This window comes from Pleurodeles waltl, chromosome 7, assembly GCF_031143425.1.
Source record: "Pleurodeles waltl isolate 20211129_DDA chromosome 7, aPleWal1.hap1.20221129, whole genome shotgun sequence".
In the NCBI taxonomy this organism is placed as follows: domain Eukaryota; kingdom Metazoa; phylum Chordata; class Amphibia; order Caudata; family Salamandridae; genus Pleurodeles; species Pleurodeles waltl.
The window spans coordinates 1,036,872,390-1,036,894,149 of record NC_090446.1 but is presented as its reverse complement, the minus strand read 5'-3'; the positions used below and the strand labels follow the sequence as shown (position 1 = coordinate 1,036,894,149).

Here is a 21,760-nt window from a genome sequence, read left to right as displayed (position 1 = left end):
TCCTCTTATATAATCAGTAATTGTTGGATCGGTTAACTCACAGTACCACATCTAAACTCCCAACCTTCCAGAGTTATAGATGCTGTAGACAAACTCAAACATGACCACTCTGATTCCCAAGGAATTTGTTGAAGCCGAGATAACCTTTTGTACATCACTTTTGCATGCCCAAAGTTTGACAAACAAAAAAGAGCAATAATACGTTTTCAAAGATTTAGTGTAAGCCTCTAGTCCTTGTAATAAAAATATGAACTGTGATTATTAGACTGAGACACATTACTGTAACAAGAATTATTAGAATGGTGACAAACACATAATTTAGCCATATTGTTTTGTACCTAAAGTTACGTCTACCGAACTCTAGGAGTTCTAGAATAGTGAGAGTGTTCTGCCACAATTCGTTGGAATGGTCTAACCCCATACCTTTGTGTAATGTCTCTGAAAGGCTGGCTAAATGTATAAATGATTGCAGTCTGTCCTGGTGTGCAAACACATCTGCAAGGCTGCATTCTCTTTCACAGCTTTCCGCAGCAGCATCCATGATAACACACGTGTGAAGCGCCTCTTGCCAGAATTCAGCACTGACCTTGTTTAAAATAATAAAACACCGGCCTTATCAAGTTCAGCAAGAGTCGCAGAAAGACAACATGACTTTGTCTGGGAAAAAGAGTCATCCCCTACGAGCACAAAACAAAGCAAGGGCATTGCGTTCTGGTATCTGTCCCTGAAACTAATTGTGCAAGTTACAGAACAATAATGTCTGAATAAATGTGTGTGTGCCATTTTCTCAGGTTAGTGAAAAACATGTTTAAACCACCATCCCAAAAAGAAGCTAAGTTAAAAGAGAAAACTAAAATGTAAACTAAACACAATCTCTGCAACAGTTGTTAAGATCCAGCCTGGGGTAGTCTTCCTGCAGAAGACAAATGTGCCCGTATCTGGATAGCTGCTGCATTCTAGTGGCATCCAGAGAGGATGCGGGGTCACATTCTTCTTGTCCCTGGAGAACCTGTACAAAATTGGGTCATCAGTAAGTTGCTAAAACTCATCTCTGGTTCCTCCGGAAGGATCCAGTTCATAGGATGATTTTAGATGATAGTTCAATAAAGACATTTCCTCCCGGACATAGTTATGACCATCAACCAAACAATGATTCATTTCTTGAACAAGACTTGTGCCAACTTCAATGATGGGGGAGATATCCTAATCTTGTGGTAGGATGCCCAATCCTCAGCTTACATTTGGCACATAGTGGTCCGAGTATAGGTCTGGCACACATTGCTGGGAACTCTCTTTCAGTGTCATTTAGGACAAGTCCAATATATCCTTGCACATAAAAGTGTTGGATCTGAAGGCAATCTTCTTGATGTTTGAAGATTTTCCTGCCAGTGCTGAGATCACGAGAATGTGCTTGCTAGTTTCCTACATTGCAGGGATGTTCCAAATGGACAGCCTGAGCAGCCATTTTCACTCAATACTGAACTGATAATTTAAGAATCAGTGCTACATTTTGCATAGTGGCCAGCGTCCATCCCGTGGCAAGGCTCACTCCAGTAGGCCTAAGGTGATGGCTGTGGGATTCTCCAGTCATAGGGATAAATGGGGTGGCTATTTTGGCTGTTCCACATGCATTCTCCTAGCCCTGGGTTCTTCATTATTCCTCCATGGATACTAAAACTGGATAGGAAGGTCTCCAAGGTGTTGCTGCCTCTGCTTAAACTGTTCAATTCTGTCTTCTTTCTTCCTTTCTCCTGTACTATAATTGTGGAATGAGAAGGATAACCTTCTGGTGACTGTTCTCTGTCCATGTCGATTTCCTATTATTAGCTTCCTCACCATTAATCCCTCAGTTATTAGTCCGAAAACACACCCCAGTTGGCTCCTTTTTCAAATTAAAAGGGACTGATGAAGACATGAAGCACCTATAGAAATAGGCTCCAGTCCTGCCAGTAGGTGCAGGAATGCCAATAAACTGATAATAGGAACAAATTTATGCACGAAGGCCAGCTGTACAAAATTTAGGTATTGCAATTTCCTATTTTAAAAAAACTTACAACTCTGAAATAGTGATTCGCAAATTGGCCTGACTCATAAATATTTATGAGGTATATTGCAGTTTGCAACCTACTAGGAATCGCAGTCATAACAGGAATGCTGGCCTTCTGAGGTCAGCAGACCACCAAGTCTGTGATTGCTTTGAAATAAATTAATATGTATATATCTACATCTTTTTTTTTAAATGCAGCCCACTTTCCTTAAAGGAAACAGGATGCATTTTAAAAAAATAAAACATTTAAGTTTCATTTTTTTAGAGCAGGCAGTGAGGTGTTGGACCACTGCCTATTCTTACAAAATGTTTATTTTAGCATTCTCGAAGCGGAAAGGGTTCCTTAGGAATCCCTTCTCTTTTGCTAATGGGTTACCATCCCCACTCAAGGTGTCCGTAAAATATTAATATTTTGCGTCTGGAATTCGGTTGCAAAACATTAATACATCCCATTCAGATTCAGTATTTGGAAGGGACGCTCTAATCAGGCTCCTTTCAAATATCGTATTGGTATGTACTTGCAATCCCAAACTGCGAATAGGTAATATGTTAAAGAATCCAAATTTGGGATTTGTACATATCAAAATTTCTCTGCGAATCGACCAATTTTCAACCCCAAAAGTGTTTTGTCCATCTGGCTCCAAGAGTAGTGGGCCCATCATAAAGCAAATTTTATATCAATTTCTCCTCCTCTTTGAAGGCCTTTTGTTTCTTCTTTAGTTGCCCGTGACTTGACTATAGGACTCTCATTTATTAAATGTCCTTTTTCAGTTTTCAAGTTTTCTGCAGTGCAGAAAGCCCCCACCATTCAGAGGGAGTATCTTCACTCAGCCCCAGTGCATGGCATATCTGTGATGCGGCCTTGCGAAGTGCTTTGCCCTGTAAAGGGGGCAGCTATATTGCAGTGACTGAGAATTTCAAGGGACCATTCACTAGATGTTGCAATAGCACCCGACCTTTTGCGTTATTCCACTTGCAAACAGATGCTCGCAAGTATTATATTTTCACTGTTTAACCCTTGACATCTCTTTGTAGTTGACATTGTACACTCTCTCTTTCTGTTGTGCATTTTGCCTGCAAAGTGAGTGAGATTTTCTTTTCTTTTTTTACCTTTTTGGAGACCCATAAATGACATCTGGTTTGAAAGTGAAATTGCATTTGTGCATCCCTTACTACCTTTGACAAGACGTTGAAGGAGTAAGCAGGCACTGAAAAAATTCACACAGTTTAGTAGGTCGTGACCGGAGAGCCTCTTGAACTAATCTGAATAAGAACAACGTCGACTCCCAAATGTAATGTTTACTCTTTAAATAAATCTTCCTTTTTTAATAGATTGTTGTAGCGTTTGCCCTTTCATCAGTCTATAACGTGGTTGCCCCCACAGTTGGCGCTGCAAATCTGGTATCCTCGCATGAGGCCGTCATTATGTGACTGCTCACCGGGTGCCGGTGTCAGTACAAAGCATAGTTTTGAAACTGCCAGATTATATGTTTCCTTTTCCATTTGTTACTCATGGTCACCCCGCCTTAAAAATGTGCCCGCGCCTAACTGCAGCCTTTTAAGCTCAGAATAGTAATTGGAAGTTTCCGCTTGGCTCATATCCCATTTCCTGTCTGGATAGTAGTTGGAGTAGCAGGTTACAGTACCAACACAAGTGACTCCGCCGTGCGCCGAGTATGAGCAGGGTAGTCCCCTCAAAAATAGATGCCTAGCATCTGTACGATAGTGATGATGACTCGTTTTTGGCCACATGATGTTTGCAGGGAAATATTTTTTTGTTATCTAAGATTCATTTTTTTATTTTATATTCATGTTTTTATTTTATATTCATGTTTATATTTCATTTCGTGCAAATCAAAGTTTTCCTCAACAAAGTTTAGGTAACTCGTGTGTAGCAGGCCACTGCAAAATCGGACGGCTTTGGTCTTTGTATTTTACATCTTGTTAGATGCCACAGTGTTCAATGTACGACTGATTTACACATGTAATCCTGCTTTTACGGTCTGTTTAAGTCATATTAAAGGAGTGAATTTGAGCTATCCGCGGTTACAATCGAGTGTGTGCTATTTGTATTCTTGTATATTTGGTTGCTGCACGCATGATATGTTCCATCGCCCTGGTTTTCTTTGTCAGAAGTCGTTGCCAACCCTATGTTCACTATGACATTTAGTCATTGCCAGAATACAGTCACTCAATTGTGACAGCCTTTTTTCACACAGGAAACGTAATTGGCACTCAGGTAGGCACGGTGACCTCACTAGAGATCGTGGGCAGGCGTAGCCTTAAGTTGTCAGGAATTGAGCATTGGTGCCCTCATCTGGACACGGTTCAAGTCTCAGCCAGTTCCCATTTCACCTGTCAGAAGAGGCACCCGGCAGATGAGATCGTTGTGTGTAGTATTCCAACCAATGTTGGTCTTAGAGCACCAGTTGTCAGACAGAGAGGCCTCTTTTTGCCTATTGACAACAGAAAAATGTCCACTGTCGATACTGCTTTAATTGGTTGTCTACTGACAGTGTTGCATGCTTCAGAATATGTCTGCTTGCTTGTTGTTATAGGGGCAATGTTACTTCAACTTTGCCCTCTTGTCAGCATAATCGGCCTTGAACCCTGTTTGTTGAGTGAGGCCCACCTAACTGGACTACATTGCGTTGTGGGACCCTTTTGGGACAGGACTGTCCCCTGCAGTGTAAACTAAGTGCCTAACAGCATGTGAAACTGATATCTAGACGCTCAATTTTGGCCCTGCGTTCAAGCTAATCTAGTGTGTATGCAGAGGCCTAGGCCTGTTCATGACAGTGTGAGGTCCAGGACCTGTGTACAATACCAGTTTGGTAGTACACCTCAGTGCTTGTGTGAGAGAGTCTGAGTACTGAAGCTAATAGAATCCATTTTGGATGTCCTTGATCCTAGTATGGCACAGGATTTAAGGTGAGGATAGATTTCCCTTATCGCTGAAGTGTATTGCTGTGCTTCTGTGGCTGGAGGGTGGCGACTCATACATTGAGGAGGTTGGGGGTGAGGGAGTGCTCCCTGTAGTTACTCATTCTTCAAGGGTTGAGTGTTGCTGGCAAACCTGTCTTTGTGGAACTGTTGGCAGATGAAAGAAATAATAGGTTTGTCAGAAGCACTAAACTGTTGACTACACGTGTGACTACTGGGAGATGTCCCCTGTCATGACTAGATAGAGCAACCAGCCCTAAAATAGATTACAGGAAAAACCTTTGGAAACAGTTACGACAGACTTATGCCTCATTCTATTGCATAATATGAATGCATAATAAGTAGGAATTATATGAGCCCTGAAGAAGGCTTGTTCTTGTACCTGACCTGTTTGGGCATGTAGTTTCGCCAAAACTTACTGCTGATTCGTTCTGGATGGATGAAACATTGATTTTCCTGATGCATCCTACAAAGGAGCTTTTAATCATATCCAGGGTACCCACTAACTAAAAGGAATACTTTGAGAGTCTACCTTAAATTATTTTATAATACATCTGGATTCCTGCTTTTATCCAACCTGAATTCAGACTTCTCAGGACTGGTTGAGTCTGCCAAGGTTTATTCGACTACCTTTGCATGGAGAGGTCGTCAGTGATGTAGCATGCCACAACAAACTGTGCGTGAGGTAACGTTTTCAAATATCTTTGGCTACCTGCATGGGTAAAGAGGACACCACAATTGAGTCCTCCTTTCATAGGACCTGGACACTTGTGTGTGTGATTAGTTTCTAGGGAGGGTGTGCTCAGGTCCTTTTACCTCACTCTTTCTTTGTGTGTCCAGAATTTTTGAGTCATCTTCACTGGAGCCTAATCTTGCCCGGTCCCACAGAGCGGTAGGGACATGATTACCGGGAAGAAATTGTCTGGTGCCTCACAGTTAAGACGCAACTTTGGTAACCCTTTATAAAGTACCTATTGAATGTGTAATGTTTAATTGTGCTGTGAGATTGAAGTACTACTTTTCCCATAAAAGATAAGCTTGCCTTTAGACATTGGTCTGTTGGTTGATTGTTGAATTCTGAGCTCTTGGCTCCCACACTACCTCGCTGACAAGCCTGTGATTGCTCGCCTTCACTACTCTCAGAGAAAAAATGCAGAAAGCATTGTACCGGCCTCTTTGCTGAGCTATAATATGATGGAACACAGAACCCCAATGGCAAACGAGGTCAATCACCACTGGTTAGGGTCGAGTAACCTCTTCTTGCTCTATGCCCCTACCCTTGACTGGACCATAACTTCCAACAGTTCATTGCCACTTGGCTATCAGTGAGTCAGAAGGTGCAGTGGCACCCAGACCCAGCGCTGTGTTGCACTAAATCCCAATTGTGGTTGACTTTTACTCCTCTAGGAGGGAGCAGGAGAATCCACGTTCCTAACTTTCTTTAAGGCCCAAAGCACTCTTGCGACTCTACTGGCTCTAAAGAAACCCCCAGAAAATAATTATAATAAGGCTCTTGGGTGCCAGGTATGGCTGGTTCTGAGTCAGATGTCTTAAAGACACGTTTGGCTGGTCATTGTCAGATCAATAATATGCGGTCGCTCATAAGTGTTTGAGTTTATTGAACATAATTGGTGAACCCTTTCCTTTTCTCTTTAAAGTTGGAAATTAAAACAAAAATATTGGAAGCTAAATTCCACGAAGAAAAGCTACAGTTGCAACAGAAACACGATGTCGAGGTACAAAAGGTAAGACACATTTGTGCAGTATGTTCTTCTTGCAAATCACTGTTTTTTCCAGCCAGGCAGCAGTCGGCTCTGGAAATGTTCAGTGCCTCGCCCTTCGCCATTTTTTCATGAAGCACGGCGAGGCCTCTGCGGCATCTGTTTCACCTGCTGTCATGCAAAAAGTACACGTCGAAACTCCTGCATGTCTCCAGCACCTCCAGGAAGGAACACTGAGTCCGAGATGAAAAAGAAGGGCCAAAGTGCATCAGTATTTTACGTGCACGCATTAACGACTACCACAATATCACGAAGGTAATTATATACTGGTAAGTATAGATTTACTCGTCTTAACTCCGCATATATGTAGCCTGGTAATTTATCTCCCTTGAAGGTAAGTAGAAGTGGATTTAAAACCGGTATATTTATACTTACCCCATAGATACTTACCTTCAACATACTGTGATAGTAAATATTTTGGCTGCAATTCTTTTGTTATAGAATACTTTTCTTCACGATATTCTGACATGTGACGTTGTGTAACCCTGTGGTGAGATATATAGGAACCTTTTTAATCATATTTCAGCATCTGGCAATAAGTGACTGTCTTGGGTTTATGCGCCACCACAAATGGCCTTATATACCTTCCACTGTGCCCCAATATAGTTAGCTTCACTATAGAAAATAAATAGCTTCTGGTCTACACACACACCCACACTATTCAACAGTATAACAACCCACGGCAGACAACCATAATCCAGAAATTTGCGTACTTTAATTACGAAACAGAAGGCAGTGGACTGCTGACTCCAAGATCAGGAAACCATGGTCCGACACAGCACGCATGCAAATACTAGCACTAGACACGCACAAAAGTAGCCTAAATGATTATGAAACAGACATTTCATCACTAGGGGGCCGCCAAAGAACTATCTAGAGGCACACAACAACCTATGTCAGTCAAGGAGCACACATGCATGAAACTGTTTCAAGACTTTATAAGGCAAGCATGACACAGAGCATCGTCACAGCACCCCACCATCTAAGTAAGTCTCAACAAGCAATTTTCAAACCAGACTCCAGTCTACATGGATCCGCAGAGCCGTCTGAAGGCATGCATTTAAGGTAAGTCATTGCGCGTCCATGCCACACCAATGGCCGATCTGTGCTTTATGTGAGGCATCTTTGTAATGGGCCAGAATTATCCATTTATGTGATCTCTGAGCACCGATTAATGTCTTAGTATGCAGACAGTTGTCTGCTGCTTATGGCTTTTCCCTATGGCTGCCAGACCTGTGTGTGATTACTGGGTCTTGTGTTTCAGTTGTTATGCTTGTCAGTGTTTTACTGTTCCTTAGTGCAGCTTAATGTCTCTGTCGCACTTCTCTTATTGATGTCTTCTTATTCCAGTTGAACATATCCTTATCTTCCTTTCCTACTTATTGGGCTCATAACTACCTCCTTGCGATACAAATTCCGAATTATTTAACATATTAAGAACATATAGAAAGCAAAATAAAGTTATTCCTTACCTAATGTTTAAAGCATTTGCTCACGTGCTAAAACCGTGTTTAAGTGCCTGGTCACCTTAGATAGTGTGGCCAATTTACACAACCAAGTAGAATGACATCACTTTGCTTTCAGTACACAAATGTGCGCCTGGGTGACTGTCATTACTATAAACTGATAAACTCCGAAGTTTACGGAGTTACAGTCCTTCCTTGAGACACCTTGGTGTCTTTTTCTGTAACTGTGTGGGGGTAGCAAAGCGTCACGTCATCTAGGGCAGCACAGATCCATTCACTAGCCCAGCGTATATTGGTGGCTTCTTTGGTAAAACTAGAACTACATTAGCACAATGAGAATAACAGTTTATTTCTGGTAAAGTTGAACAAAACAATCTTTGTTGTAGAATGGCAGCCGGAGCCTCTTTCTGTCAGTAGGGCGTCCACAGAAGCCTTGAACCTGGAGCCTCCTTCTGTCAGTAGGGCGTCCACAGAATCCTTGAACCAGTCAGGGCACTGAGAGAGGGCATAGGTTTATTGTGCCTGCTGGGCTCAGAGCTGCTGCTCGGATACTTTATGGGTCGACTTCATTTGGCCAGAACCGAGGGGGGACTATTCACGATTGGCCATCACTTCCTACAATTTCACTGGCCTCAGATTATCCAGCCATGATTGTTTATGGACTGACAATTTTAGATACAGATTATGTAATTCTTCCTCTCCAGTGTTTCCCATAAATCAGTCTGTTTCTATGTGGTGGAGTTGTTGAACAGCCGTCACCACTATCAGGAAGTAACTGGTTGCAAAAATCGCATTTCAGAAACTGAGATAGAGTATAGCTTTTACCAGTCTTATGGCATTGATTACATGATACTGAGAGCACAACAAGGGTTTGGGATTTTTTTTTTTGAGTGGGCACAGTCTCTTCCGCATTTCTTCCTCGGTCAAGATGTTATATCACAGGAAAATATGTTTTAAGACCTGATGCCCGAGTAGTGAATCTACAGACGTTTAGGACTGTCTCACAAGACTCTCGAAATCTTTCAGGCACGAGATAGGTCCAGATATAAGCATAAAAACAAGTGACTCGTTGTGCTATTCCATTTGCAAGTGGAGTAGCCAATGCACATACTTTCTGGTTGTTGCTTTTTGTTAGTCATTTCCCACCTCCCAGCGTCATCTAGTTGGAAACCTGGTTATAATTTGTCAGCAGTGCTTAATTTGAGGCAGCATTTGCCGATGCTAATCTCCGGGACTTAATTATTTGGAGGCACTGCATGATTAATGTAGAACTAAGAAATCAATAACAAACTGAATACTGCGACATTGCAACCTCTGGTTATTCCAGGTCTGGTGTTAACCTCACATATTGCATGTGTTCTCTAGGCCCAGCCAAGCCGTCCACGCAGGGAAGAGCTGATCTTCGATTGTCTGGTTCACAGCCAGTGGACAAAGGTCTAGACTAAAACTTCCATTTCATGCACAGGGGTGCTGAACCGAATCCTTTCCACTGGTGCATGGGCCTCGGAGCAGGCCAAGAACTAGTGACATGCTCTAATGGTTCTAGCCACATCTGTACTGTGTGCCATCCGTCTGCAAACCCACTCACCACTGTATGAAGTAAGATAGGATCTCTTCTATATGTACACACACATTGAGTTATCCACTTTAAAGTACTGAGATTGTTGTCCTGCATAATATATTCTTTAACCCGAAGGCCCCCGTTAGGTGAACATTGTGAATATGTCCCATCATCAAAATCACCCTTGTAACTGTATACAAACTATGATGCACTCACCCATGTTGAGGTTCCTGTTTATAAGGACTCTGGACTCCCACCCACTTTGTAGCTTGCTTCATCATTAAGTCTGCTCTTTACTGTGGGTCGATGTCCACAATGACTTGTGTTGAGCACTTCATTTGTTTCATGAGCCCAGTATGATTTAGGCCCCAATGTTTTTTTTTTCCCGTAGTGGTAGGATAATATAACTTGTGTAGTGATAAGTAACTTATTAGTTGATTTAGTCTTTCCTCCCTAACCAAAAGTTAATAAAAACGTGTAACACAGTGGGGCTATTGGAACGCATTTGTGTGTCTGTCAACATGTTCCTTCTCTTAAAAAAACAGTCACAGGTCAAGGGCATGCATCAAGACAGGGTCCCTTACATTAGCAAACCGAGTCATCTGCTACAGTCTCTCACAAGTACTAATGTGATTAGTAAAATGTATAGAGACATACAACCTGGCACACAGATCAGGGTGCACCTAGTCTTCTGGACTGTAGAAGCCAAGCAGAAGCACATAACAGAGGTCCATTATAAACTTGAATAACACAGCATACTCTAACGAAAAACATTGTTCTTTTATAAAAGTTGCTAAAATATCTCATTTATTATCTTTGTGTGCATCATGCTCTTTAAGACGCTAACCACCGAACACCCATCTGCATAGGTCTAGCTAAACATGCATAAAATGATTATTTCATTTAGTATTTCATACTGCTTACCAAATAGGGTGGGGGCTAGGCCCACTGGTAATGGGTGAAACAGGATTGGAGAAACCTCTGTGGCTTAGAAAAAGGACAACATCTTTAGACCGTTGAGACAGGAATTTCTACCTGCATGGCAAATTGTATTCTACCCCATTCCTGATTGCATGCGAAACTGGCATGAGTTTTGTTTTGACCCTAGAGTTACGCTAACCTAGCTTGTGCGGAGAGGCCTTGGCTAATTATTGACAATGTGAGATTCAGGGCTACTTGTGTGACCTTGAAGGACACACTAAGCCCATCATAGTTGGCAGGAGACTACTGTCCTTGCCAAGGTACCTCACATAAAGCAGTGTTGGCAGTGGTGGAGAATTTGCATTGTGACAAGCCATGTTTAGGTTTCGTCTAAGACAGCATGTGCCATCTGTTGCAAGACATTTTGTTATCTTACATAGCGCTCAGAGTGCTCTCGCAGTTTGCCATTGGTTAGCCTCCTTGTCACTCTCATCAACTTGCTTCTTATTTGATGGCTTATGTGTGATTTACTTCCACGTTGTGAGTTTGCCCTTCCCCTGGAGCATGGACCCCATACTATATCCTTACACTGCTCGTTTTTTTTTAGGCTTTTTTTTTCTTTTTAGTTAGGCACTCTGTTAGAGTGTGTGTGTTTTTCAGCTATCTCCCTCGTGTGCTACTGCAAACACCACGGTATTCATGTTGCCTGTCTCACCGTGTGCTTTTCTGTCTACCTCTCTTCCAGTCTCCGTGTTACTCTGGCTAACTGTGTGTTTCGGTGCTCACATTCCCTCGCCCCAAAGTCTCCTTGTTGCACTGTCTCCTGTTCTCCGATGTAGTTTCCATCATCTGTGTTGATCCCCCATCTCCAAGTTGCTGTCATATCATTTGCTTCCCTGTCTCCTTGTTGCTGTTTCTCAACGTGTGCTTCTGTGCTCCTCCCTTATGTTGCTTTGTCTCGCTGTGTGCTTCTCTTCCCCTCGTTGTTTCAGTCTCTCTGTTGCCGCTCCCCACTCCCTATTGTCTCCTGCTTTTCCTCCCTGCCTGCTTCAACCAGTTTTTGCTTCTGTACACCTTCCTGCTGTTTTTTTCTTTTTAGTTACCGAGCTTGCTTGGATTAGTAACTAAACATAAGATACAAAAACACTCATGTAATTCTAAATGCACCCGCTCGTGACACAGCTGTCAACTTCAAAAGTTATTTTTAGTTTTTTTTTTATGTTTTAGCCGTGCTGCACAAAATCATTGATGCTGTGGAACATGGCTATAACGTGCTGACAAATCTAATCGGTTCGAAAAGCAGGACCTGTTGACTTTGTCAATGCTTGTTCACTATGTCATTGAGAGTGCAGTCTAGTGACCCTCTCATGTACAGTTCCTCTGCAATACAAAACTCGGAACCTTGCAGTGACATCCTATATGCATTTTTGTTGTATGCCTGTTTGGTGAATGTGTAGCACATTTATGGTATTAGGGCTCTGAGTGTATGGCCAGCTGAGTGCTGGGGCCTTTGGGATCCATTTTGGATCCCTCTGGTTTAGTATGGCACAAAATAGAGGTTGAGGATAGCTTCCCCTTGCAGTGAAAGTGGATTGCATGCATTCCTGTGGCTAGAAAGTGGGCACCCACATGCTGAAGTAAAGAGGATGGAGAAAGGACTACCTTTAGAAATTCCATTAGGGCCTTGATAACAAAAGACTGCTGATTAGTTCTTTATTAGCACTGCCATTTGGTAGATAGTTGAGGTGACGGACGAGACTGCAGTTTCTGTTGTTCATATTGAGGAAGTTTCTAGGCAGGTCCTGCCTGTTTTGCCTGTCTGTGATTACTGCCTCAGGAAGGCTAATGACAGCCAGGTGTGGATAACTCACACTTCATTGCATCCTTGTTTTAGATACTTCTTTTTTGAGTCAACCATTGCTACCTGCTATGAAAACCATCCCTTCACACAAAAGCCGTCCCTGGAGTATATCCTGAATGACATTTAAAAGAGAACCAATTCAGGCTGGTTCTGAAACCTTGGACAGTGGATCCACGTCCCTTGTCAATAGTTGATGTACAAAAGTGAATTCCAATCCACCCCAGTGTGTTTCAGTCACCAAGTTATTCTTGACCAAGGACAGTGGTGCTCCTCAGAGTACTTAAGAGCCACTGTGCAACTAAGGCTGGCATATGCCGACAGCCAGTCCCTCAAATGTGAGGGACATCTCAAGAAGACAGCACTTTATGCTGGTGTACCTGATGGTCTGCCAACAGAGTCTAGAGGCTTATCTGCCTGCTGAGAGAGGGAAGGAGTACACCTGGCCTTGCAGGAGCAGACACCCTCCAGGAAGAGAAGCTAGTATGTTGCTAGCATGGGGAGCGACAGAGAAAGTTGACGACTCGAGAGATAGATCCAGAATTACCTGTTTTGCGAGGAGAGTTCTTTGGTCTCTTGGTGCATTTCATGATTGAGCTGTAATTAGGTTGTACCAGAGCACATATTACTGTGAATCTCGGAAGTATGTCACATGTTTTAAAAACTGGTGCTGTCTAAACTAAAGAGAGCAACACCTCATCACTCAGCCTGGAGCCCACAGCTGCCCCAAAGACTTCACCTTGAGGAACTCATCTTGGATTCCGTAACTGTCACTGCAGAATCTTGTCCAGAGCAAGGTCGCCATGGCTGCGGTTCTCCTACAAAAGAGTATAGCCATGAGGGCCAATGTGCTGCCTGTATGTGCTGTGCAGGATGGACTACTGCAAGGAACCACCAGGTAAACTGCAGGATTTAGCCACCACAAGAGACGGAGGAACCCACTTGAGACTGCAAAAGCAAAGGTAAAAATATTCAAATTAGCGCCTGATCGAGCGAGCCAGTGCAAACTTTTCAGGCACCTGCACCTGAGCTAATCTTACCTGATCCTGGAGAGGGTAGGAGATAGTGATAGCAGGATCTGTACCATAATGAGAAGAAATTTGATGGTCGTGAAGGCAGAGGAGGGTGTAGTGGTTCACTTTTAGAAGACAACTTAGTACAACTCTGTATGTCATATCTATCAAAGTGATTATCGTGAAGGCAGGAAAGGATATCGTAATGCACTGTTAGAAGGCAGGTTAGTAACCCTGTATGTCATACATATTACATTGTGTAGTATTAAGTGTACTGCTGTGATATTAAGTACTTGTTTTTCCCTAAAAGATATGCAGTGTACTGGGCATTAAGTGATTGTGTTTGTTAGTTTACTGTTGAGTTCTGAGCTCTTGCCGCACACACTACCTCCCTGAAAGCCACCGAGTCCAGTGCAGACACAGTTGTACTTGGCTTAGTTTGTAGAGCCACCATAGAATGTATTCTAGGACACCAGTGGCAAACGGCCTGAGTCAGTACAGCTGGAGCCTAATAGCCCCTGCCTCCTTTGTGACCTCTTCGAACAGGGCCTGACTTAGACCGTCCTTGAAACTGCATAATGAAAACCTGAGAGGGGCACTTTACTGCTCTATAGCAGTAATTTATGGGTATTGGCGAATCAGAGGGTAGTGTTAAGCATTTGTTGTACACACACAGGCAATAAATGAGAACACATGCTCAAAGACTTAGCTCAAGGCCAATAGGTTTTTATATACAAAAAAATATTATTTTCTTAATTTATTTTAGAACCACAAGATTCAGAATTTAGGTAAGTACATAAATTGTAAGGAACTTGACACAGGTAAGTATGGAACTTTGAATTAAAACAGTAATGTACACAGTTTTGACAAAAATGGCAAATAGCTATTTTAAAAGTGGACACTGCAAAAATCAGCAGTTCCTGGGGGAGGTAAGTAATAGTTTCTCAGGTAAGTGAAACACTTAAAAGTTTGGTCTCCAGGGCATAGGCAGCCCATTGTTGGGGGTTCAAGTCAACCCCAAATACCCAGCACCAGCAACAAAGGGCCGGTCAGGTGCAGAGGTCAAAGTAGGGCCCAAATAGCATAGGCACCTATGGAGAACAGGGGTGCTCCGGTTCCGGTCTGCAAGCAGGTAAATACCTGCGTCCTCGGGGAGCAGACCAGGGGAGGTTTTGTAGAGCACTGGGGGGGGAGGGAGTCGCAAACCAGCACACAAAATACACCCTCAGCGGCACAGGGGCAGCCGGGTGCAGTGTGTGAAGCAGGTGTCAGGATTGAGATAGGAATCAATGGAGAGACCCGGGGGTCATTCTGGCGATGCAGCCAGGGCACAGGGGGGCTTCTCGGGCCAGCCACCAACTGGGCAAGGAGGGGGGCCGTCTGCTGGTCACTCCTGCACCGGCAGTTAGTTCCTCTCGGACCTGGGGGATGCGGGTGCAGTGCTTCTTCCAGGTGTCGGGTTCCTTTGTTACCAGGCGGTCAGGGGGAGCTTCTGGATCCTCTCTGCAGGCGTCGCTTTGGGGGTGCAAGGAGGTCGTCTCTGGATGTCCACATTGTGAGAGTCGCCTGGGGGTCCTCTCTGCAGTGTTGGTTCTTCTGGACACAAGCTGGCTTCTCCACTAGCTGGAGTGCCCTGGGGCGCTGTAACAACAGGCTTGAGCCTTTGAGGCTCATCACCAGGTGTTACACTTCCTGCAAGAGGAGGTGTGAAGCACCTCCACCCAGTACAGGCTTTGTTCCTGGCCACAGAGTGACAAAGGCACTCACACCATATGGCCAGAAACCCGTCTGGATGTGGCAGGCTGGCAGGAACTGGTCAGCTTAGCGCTAGAAGTTGGAATGGTATACAGGGGCATCTCTAAGATGCCCTCTGTGTGCATTTCTCAATAAATCCCACACTGGCATCAGTGTGGATTTATTGTGCTGAGAAGTTTGTTACCAAACTTCCCAGTATTCAGTGTAGCCATTATGGAACTGTGGAGTTCGTGTTTGACAGACTCCCAGAACGTATACTCTTTATAGCTACCCTGCACTTACAATGTCTAAGATTTGGCTTAGACACTGTAGGGGCATAGTGGTCATGCAGCTATGCCCTCACCTGTGGTATAGTGCACCCTGCCTAAGGGCTGTAAGGCCTGCTAGAGTGTTTACTTACCTTTGCCACAGGCAGTGGGTTGTGGGCATGGCACTCTGAGGGAAGAGCCATGTCGACTTAGTCTTTTTCTCCCCACCAGCACACACAAGCTGTGAGGCAGTGTGCATGTGCTGAGGGAGGGGTCCCCAGGGTGGCATAATACATTCTGCAGCCCTTGGTGCCAGGGGTACCAGTTACAAGGGACTTATTTGTGTGCCAGGGCTGTGCCAATTGTGGAGACAAAGGTACAGTTTAAGGAAAGAACACTGGTGCTGGGGCCTGGGTAGCAGGGTCCCAGCACACTTTCAATCATAACTAGCATCAACAAAAGGCAAAAAGTTAGGGGGTAACCATGCCAAAAGTGGCATTTTCCTACATGAATTAAATAGCTAAAGGATAGACTTATTGTGAAAAGATTAATATGTTTGCAAATTGAGGCAGTTTTGAACTTGTAAAGACACAATGTAAAAGTGGATTGTGAGGAATGGAAGACTGTCTAGGTTTGAGCTTGCTGCAGACAATGTCAGTTTTAGTATCAGGGAAATTAACAGTAAAATCACACCCATCAGAAACAGGCCCACTAACAGTCAAAAACTGTCCCATACATGTGTTGGCACTGCCTGACTGCCTTCTTGACCAGTCTGACCCTGATGAAAAGATCCTTTTTGTCAGCAGGGTAATGTCTTTTGGTGCTGTTGTATACCTTTGGTCTAACCTAAAGACAGCCTTTAGCCTATTGCTTTTCATTGATTTCCTTTCTTATCAATCACATTTGCTTGCTTCATATTTGGTGGTTTTAATTCCTCTTCTTTTATTTGTCCCTCCCTGGAGCATAGCTTCTTTACCAACCTTTTGATTGTTTGACTTTTATCCTTCCACTGTTTAATTTCAGGAAATTATTTTTCTTTATTATTTCAGGTCTCTCTTACTGGTATGCCAGTTCCCCCTTCAAGTATCCACCGCCTCCAGAGCTTTCTGCGGTGGTCCTTCCCTACTTCTCTGTTTGGCTTTTTCAAATTCTGATTTTGAGAGCCATCCTCCGTTGCTTACCCACCACTCACAGACGCATTCTATTTTTTTTCTATTTTCTTTTTGGGGCAGGTCTGAAGCTCTGCATTTCAACTGATCTTGTTTTCGTCAATGCACTTTTGTGTATATTTATGGAACTTACCACTAAATGATTGGCGTCCAAGTTAAAAACCAAAGAAGAGGCAGTGGTATCTTGATTCACACGACATGTGTAGTGATGTACACTGTTGACTTTTTATTCTGTCAGTGCTGTCCGCATTGGCAATAAATCAGTTGTTTTTCTTTTTGCTGATGTAGAACAGCAGTGGTGAAAAGCATCTGCAAGTCAAAAGTTGGATAATGTCATTAGAAGGCAAAGCCTGTTGTTTTTGCCAGTGTTTGTTGAATGTTTGATATGACACGTAATACGGACAAGTTGCTTTCAGTGGAGATGGGCGAGAACGAGGAACCCGCCTGCCACATACTCCCACCCTCCCGCCCTTCGACCTCTTCCCCAAATACCCCCTCCAATCCCACCGAACAGCAATCACTTTTGATAGCATTGAGGAGTGACGATTTAGAGGTAGGGAATCTGGTACGGTCCATATAAGGAAAATAGGATCATCGCCACATATTTTGTCCTGGCCCCATATAAACCTGACATATCTAATGGAGGACAGCAATTAAAGAAATCTGAGTATGTAATGAAAATGTTACTCGCTCTGTTTATTGTACCTGGGTAACTGTTTATGCATCATGCTCATTGGGCATGCGATACTTTCTTTGTTCTATGTAAAGCGCTAGTCATTTATTTATGTAGCAGAGAACCATATAAAACCATGGAGTAAATAAAAACTAAATACTAGATCTCTACTCCGGAGCTTTCAGATCGTCCAAACGTCGAATCTCGCTTTACGTTTCTGCCTCTCTACACTCGGCTCTTCCTGGTAACCTGATAGACCTTTTCCTTCTAAAAACATGTCTCAGTAACTGTCATCATGTCAGATTCTTCCTCTGACTTCTGGGCTTGCATTTACCGTTGGTATTTCAGTTGGCCTCTTGCCCTCTAGCGGTTACTAGCAATATAGCAGCACGAATCCCCTCATACTGAATCATATTCATATTTATACATATATTTTTATGCGCGCTGAATTCTTCCATTGCTTTGTGTCGAGACATGTCTTCTGATTTTGTGGGTGAAAGTGTGCTCTTTATTTTGTGGTTTTCTCAAGGATTGGCCTTTCGCTATATGCCAATTGCGACTGAGCAGGAGCAATTAAAGGCCTTATTTTCCCTGTCACCTTTGATAAAACCTTAACGAATGAAATGTTTGCAGGTAGTTGTTAAATGTGCTACTCATACTCTGCGTGGTAATACTTGCCATCAGTAAGACTACACGTCTTATTCAGCTTTAATCTCAAAAATTCTCTGGCATTCAGGAGGCTAGCAAAATCTTCGGGATAGCCAAGGAGAGTTAATTTCCCCTTAAAACATCCTCATAATCATTATCCCTCTAGAAAAATCCTAATATTGCTTGGTGTGTCCCTCTAGACTGTCCCTGTGCGTGCCTTCACACTTACCGTGTTATTGTCACGCTTACTACTTCCAGCGCGCAGCTTATCATTCAGACCACATGATCTGTCAGGGACACTCCATCAGAGAAGAACCTATACCGTGTAGGGATAGGTCTACTGCTTGAATGCAAGAGCTGAAGAAAAGCTACACAAGATTAGCTGAATGTTGTAATGCAGCTGGCACTTCTAGCTGTAACCTGCCACTAAATTTTACCTACAGGAGTTTGGGCACTACTTTTATTGAAGCCAAGGTTGACCGTACACATCAGGCAGCCAGCACCCTGGAAGGGATTGTTGAATGTAAGTTGGTACCGTGCTCTAGACTGCTCTATGGTCTAGTTGCAGACTCTTAAAATGCATCTGTGCATTCATATTCCTTATCTAGGTAAACAATGCCCCAGCTACTCACTGCAGCCATGTGTAATTTATTTATTTCTATAAACTTTTGTATAGCGCAAACATGACCCTTGAGGGTATCGGAGCGCTTTACAGGTAAAAGCATGCAGCAACATAATTGAGAACGTTATGAGGTGTCTCCCGGAAGAGGGAAGAGACCACTACAAGGACCAGGCCCCCAAATCAATAAACAAGCACATAATAAGGAAATAATTTACATGGGTGTAGATAATAACCCCCATTGGGGGCTGGTAAGTAGCAGTTGTGAAACAGTGCAGAAATGTGTTTGTCAGTAGCAGTTTAACTTCCTTTTCAACATGTTCTCATGACATGCACATTCTACATTGGAGAATTGGCATGTCTGGGTGAAAGTGGTCCCGGACACTCACTGAAGCCAATACAACCTTTGCCTTATCTGGGAAAACATAGCCTCTGCAATTCACTGCAGCCATGCCATGTCTGGAAACACATGATCCCATGCCTTTTACTCTAGCCAGTAGAACAATATCATGTCTGGGGAACAAGGTCCCGGGCACTCATTGCAGCCATGCCATGACCTACTGAAAATGGTCATCGGCATTCAATGCAACCAGCTCATACCACGTCTGGAAAAACATAGTCCAATGAGGTCATGTCATATTTGGGGAAATGTAGTCCCCAACAGTCACTTCAGTTAGTGACACCACCCCTTATTTAGGAATACATACTCCCACACTGCTAGTTCAACCATGCCTTCTCTGGGGTGGCATGATCCCGGGCTGTCAGTGCAACCGGTGCAGCCTTTCCCTATTTGGCAAAATATGGTCCTCAGTACTCCCTGCCTCCAGCGCTGCTATGCTCAATTTGGGGAATTATAGTTCAGAGCACTCAGTACTAACCAGTACAGACATGGCATCTCTGGGAAAACATGGTCATCGCCATTCATGTCGTATCTGAGGACACATTGTTATACAGTTCCTACTAAGATAATAGGACTTTGTATTAGGACAACAGAGGGTGAGGGGCTAAGTATGTCCACACCATCGGGGGCAAGTTCCTGGCTACCTCACAGTGCCTCACCCAAACCCGAACCCTATTGGGGTGGAAGGTGATTGTGGCAACCTGAACATGGCACTCTGACTCCCAAGGAAGTCGTGGAAACAGATCTCACCCTTTCGTTGTATTAATCATGCATGCCCAGGTGAAACACAAGAGAGATACAAGATCAGTTTTCAAAACATTTATTGAAAACAACCATAGTCTTTCTTTGAGAGAATGAGCTGTGATAATTAGGCAGATGAATCAAAGCAAAGTAACCAACACTACATACATGGTAAAGTGAATGCATAAGCAACCATGGTAAATGCTTTTTAGATGTTCCTACATAACCCTGAGACTATACCAAGAGCATAGTGAGTGTACCCTCTGCCTTGGCCTGATCTGAGGGTATAGCCTTAGCCCCATGCCTGGTAACTGCGTCAGGAGTCAGCATACGGGTGGATGGTAATCCCTTTGGGAGGCTGGAAGATTAGAGCCAGCAGAGCTGCATGCCGAATACAGCTTTTGTTCTAGGACAGTCAAGACTGGAGTGCCCCTCAGCCCCTTCCGGGTCAATGCAATAAAAAGCACAGCTCTGGTGCAGTGATCCGTCTCAATATTAGTAGCTGTCTCCTGAACGAGAAACGCAGGCACTAAGATATTGTGTACTGTGTTCCTAGCCAATATGTAGTTGGACTAGTCATGTTTGACCAGTGTCCACTACATACTTTAAAATGACTTCTCTGCACTTACAAAGCCCAAGGAATGTAGCCTGGGGTTTGTTGGGGCACCTCTGCTTCTGCAAGGGTGCCCTCACATTCACAACCATGCACCCTGCCCTTGGGCTGAAGGGCATACCAAAGGGGTGACTTACAGTGTTCAATTGCAGTGACTGCAATATAAGGCAAGCCTAATATCTAAAGTGAAAGGTGCATGCACCATTTTACGCAGGCTGCAGTGGCAGGCCTGCAGACAGAGTTTGCATGGGCTTCCATGGGTGTCATAATAAATGCTCCAGCCCATGGGAGACCCCTAGTGCAGTGGTTCCCAACCTGTGGTCCGGGGACCCCTGGGGGTCCGCAAAGCCTTCTCAGGGGGTCCGCGAGAGTCTAGAAAATGAACAAATATGAACAAATATTGACAAATTAGGTCCCCAGCTTCCAGTAATGACACAGGCGGGGGTCCCTGGATTCCGATGATTCAGTGGGGGTCCCTCGGTTCCATCAATGTTAAAGTGGGGGGCCACAGAAGTCAAAAGGTTGGGAACCACTGCCCTAGTGTATCAGTGCCCTGGATACCTGTGTACCATATACTAAGGGCTTACATGGGTGCATCAGTATGCCAATTGTGGGATGTAAGAGTTATCATGTAACCAAATTTAGAGGAGAGAGTACTGACACTGGGGTCCTGATTAGCAGGATCCCAGTGTACTATGGTCTAAACACACTGACACCATACAAAAAGTTGGGGTAACTATGCTAGGATGATGCTACTTTCCTACACCATAGCAGGGGTGTGGAATTCCTGTAGCCCGACTCCCAGGACATATTTTTTGGGGCCAAGGACAACCAGTTTTCATGTTTATTTTGTCCTTAGGACAAGTAGGCCCAACGCCCTGCAGCACAAAGCCTTTGGCTACCAGTTTACAGTACCACATTATGGATCAGGGAAGGGCACTATCTACATTTAAGGTAATATTTGGGTCCTAATGCTATGCTGTTTAACCTTGTATTTATGGTTCAGTAATGCAAAGCCTTTATTATTAGGGTGAGTGCTCTAATGAAATGCCCTAAGCTCTGACTGTTTTATTATAAAAATGTGTACAGACATTTGCTATGTTTATCAATATAAACTACATATAATTCTTCCAGAATGCTTTCTGATCAGATGCAAATATTTGAAGAATCTTAAAAGCAAGTTTGATTCTTTGATGCTTTTAACATAAATGTTTCACAAAAAAGAGGCAACTAGGAAAAAAAAAGTTTTGCTGAACCACTGTGAAACTTTAGGTACCATTTTGTTGAAGCATAATTGAGTAAAA

The 21,760-nt window shown here is 43.6% G+C and overlaps 1 protein-coding gene across 4 annotated transcripts in view; it reads left to right on the top strand.

The window, feature by feature from the left end:
* Positions 1–21,760, top strand: part of CEP112 (centrosomal protein 112) — a 1,991,189-nt gene that overhangs the window by 518,733 nt on the left and 1,450,696 nt on the right. For 3 of the 4 annotated variants that reach the window (XM_069199882.1, XM_069199881.1, XM_069199880.1), the window contains one exon: positions 6,649–6,735. The exons of the other annotated variant lie outside the window; for it this stretch is intronic. In XM_069199882.1, the coding sequence (XP_069055983.1) occupies positions 6,649–6,735 (87 nt within the window). The remainder of the gene's footprint in view (positions 1–6,648; positions 6,736–21,760) is intronic. 4 annotated transcript variants of the gene reach the window in all.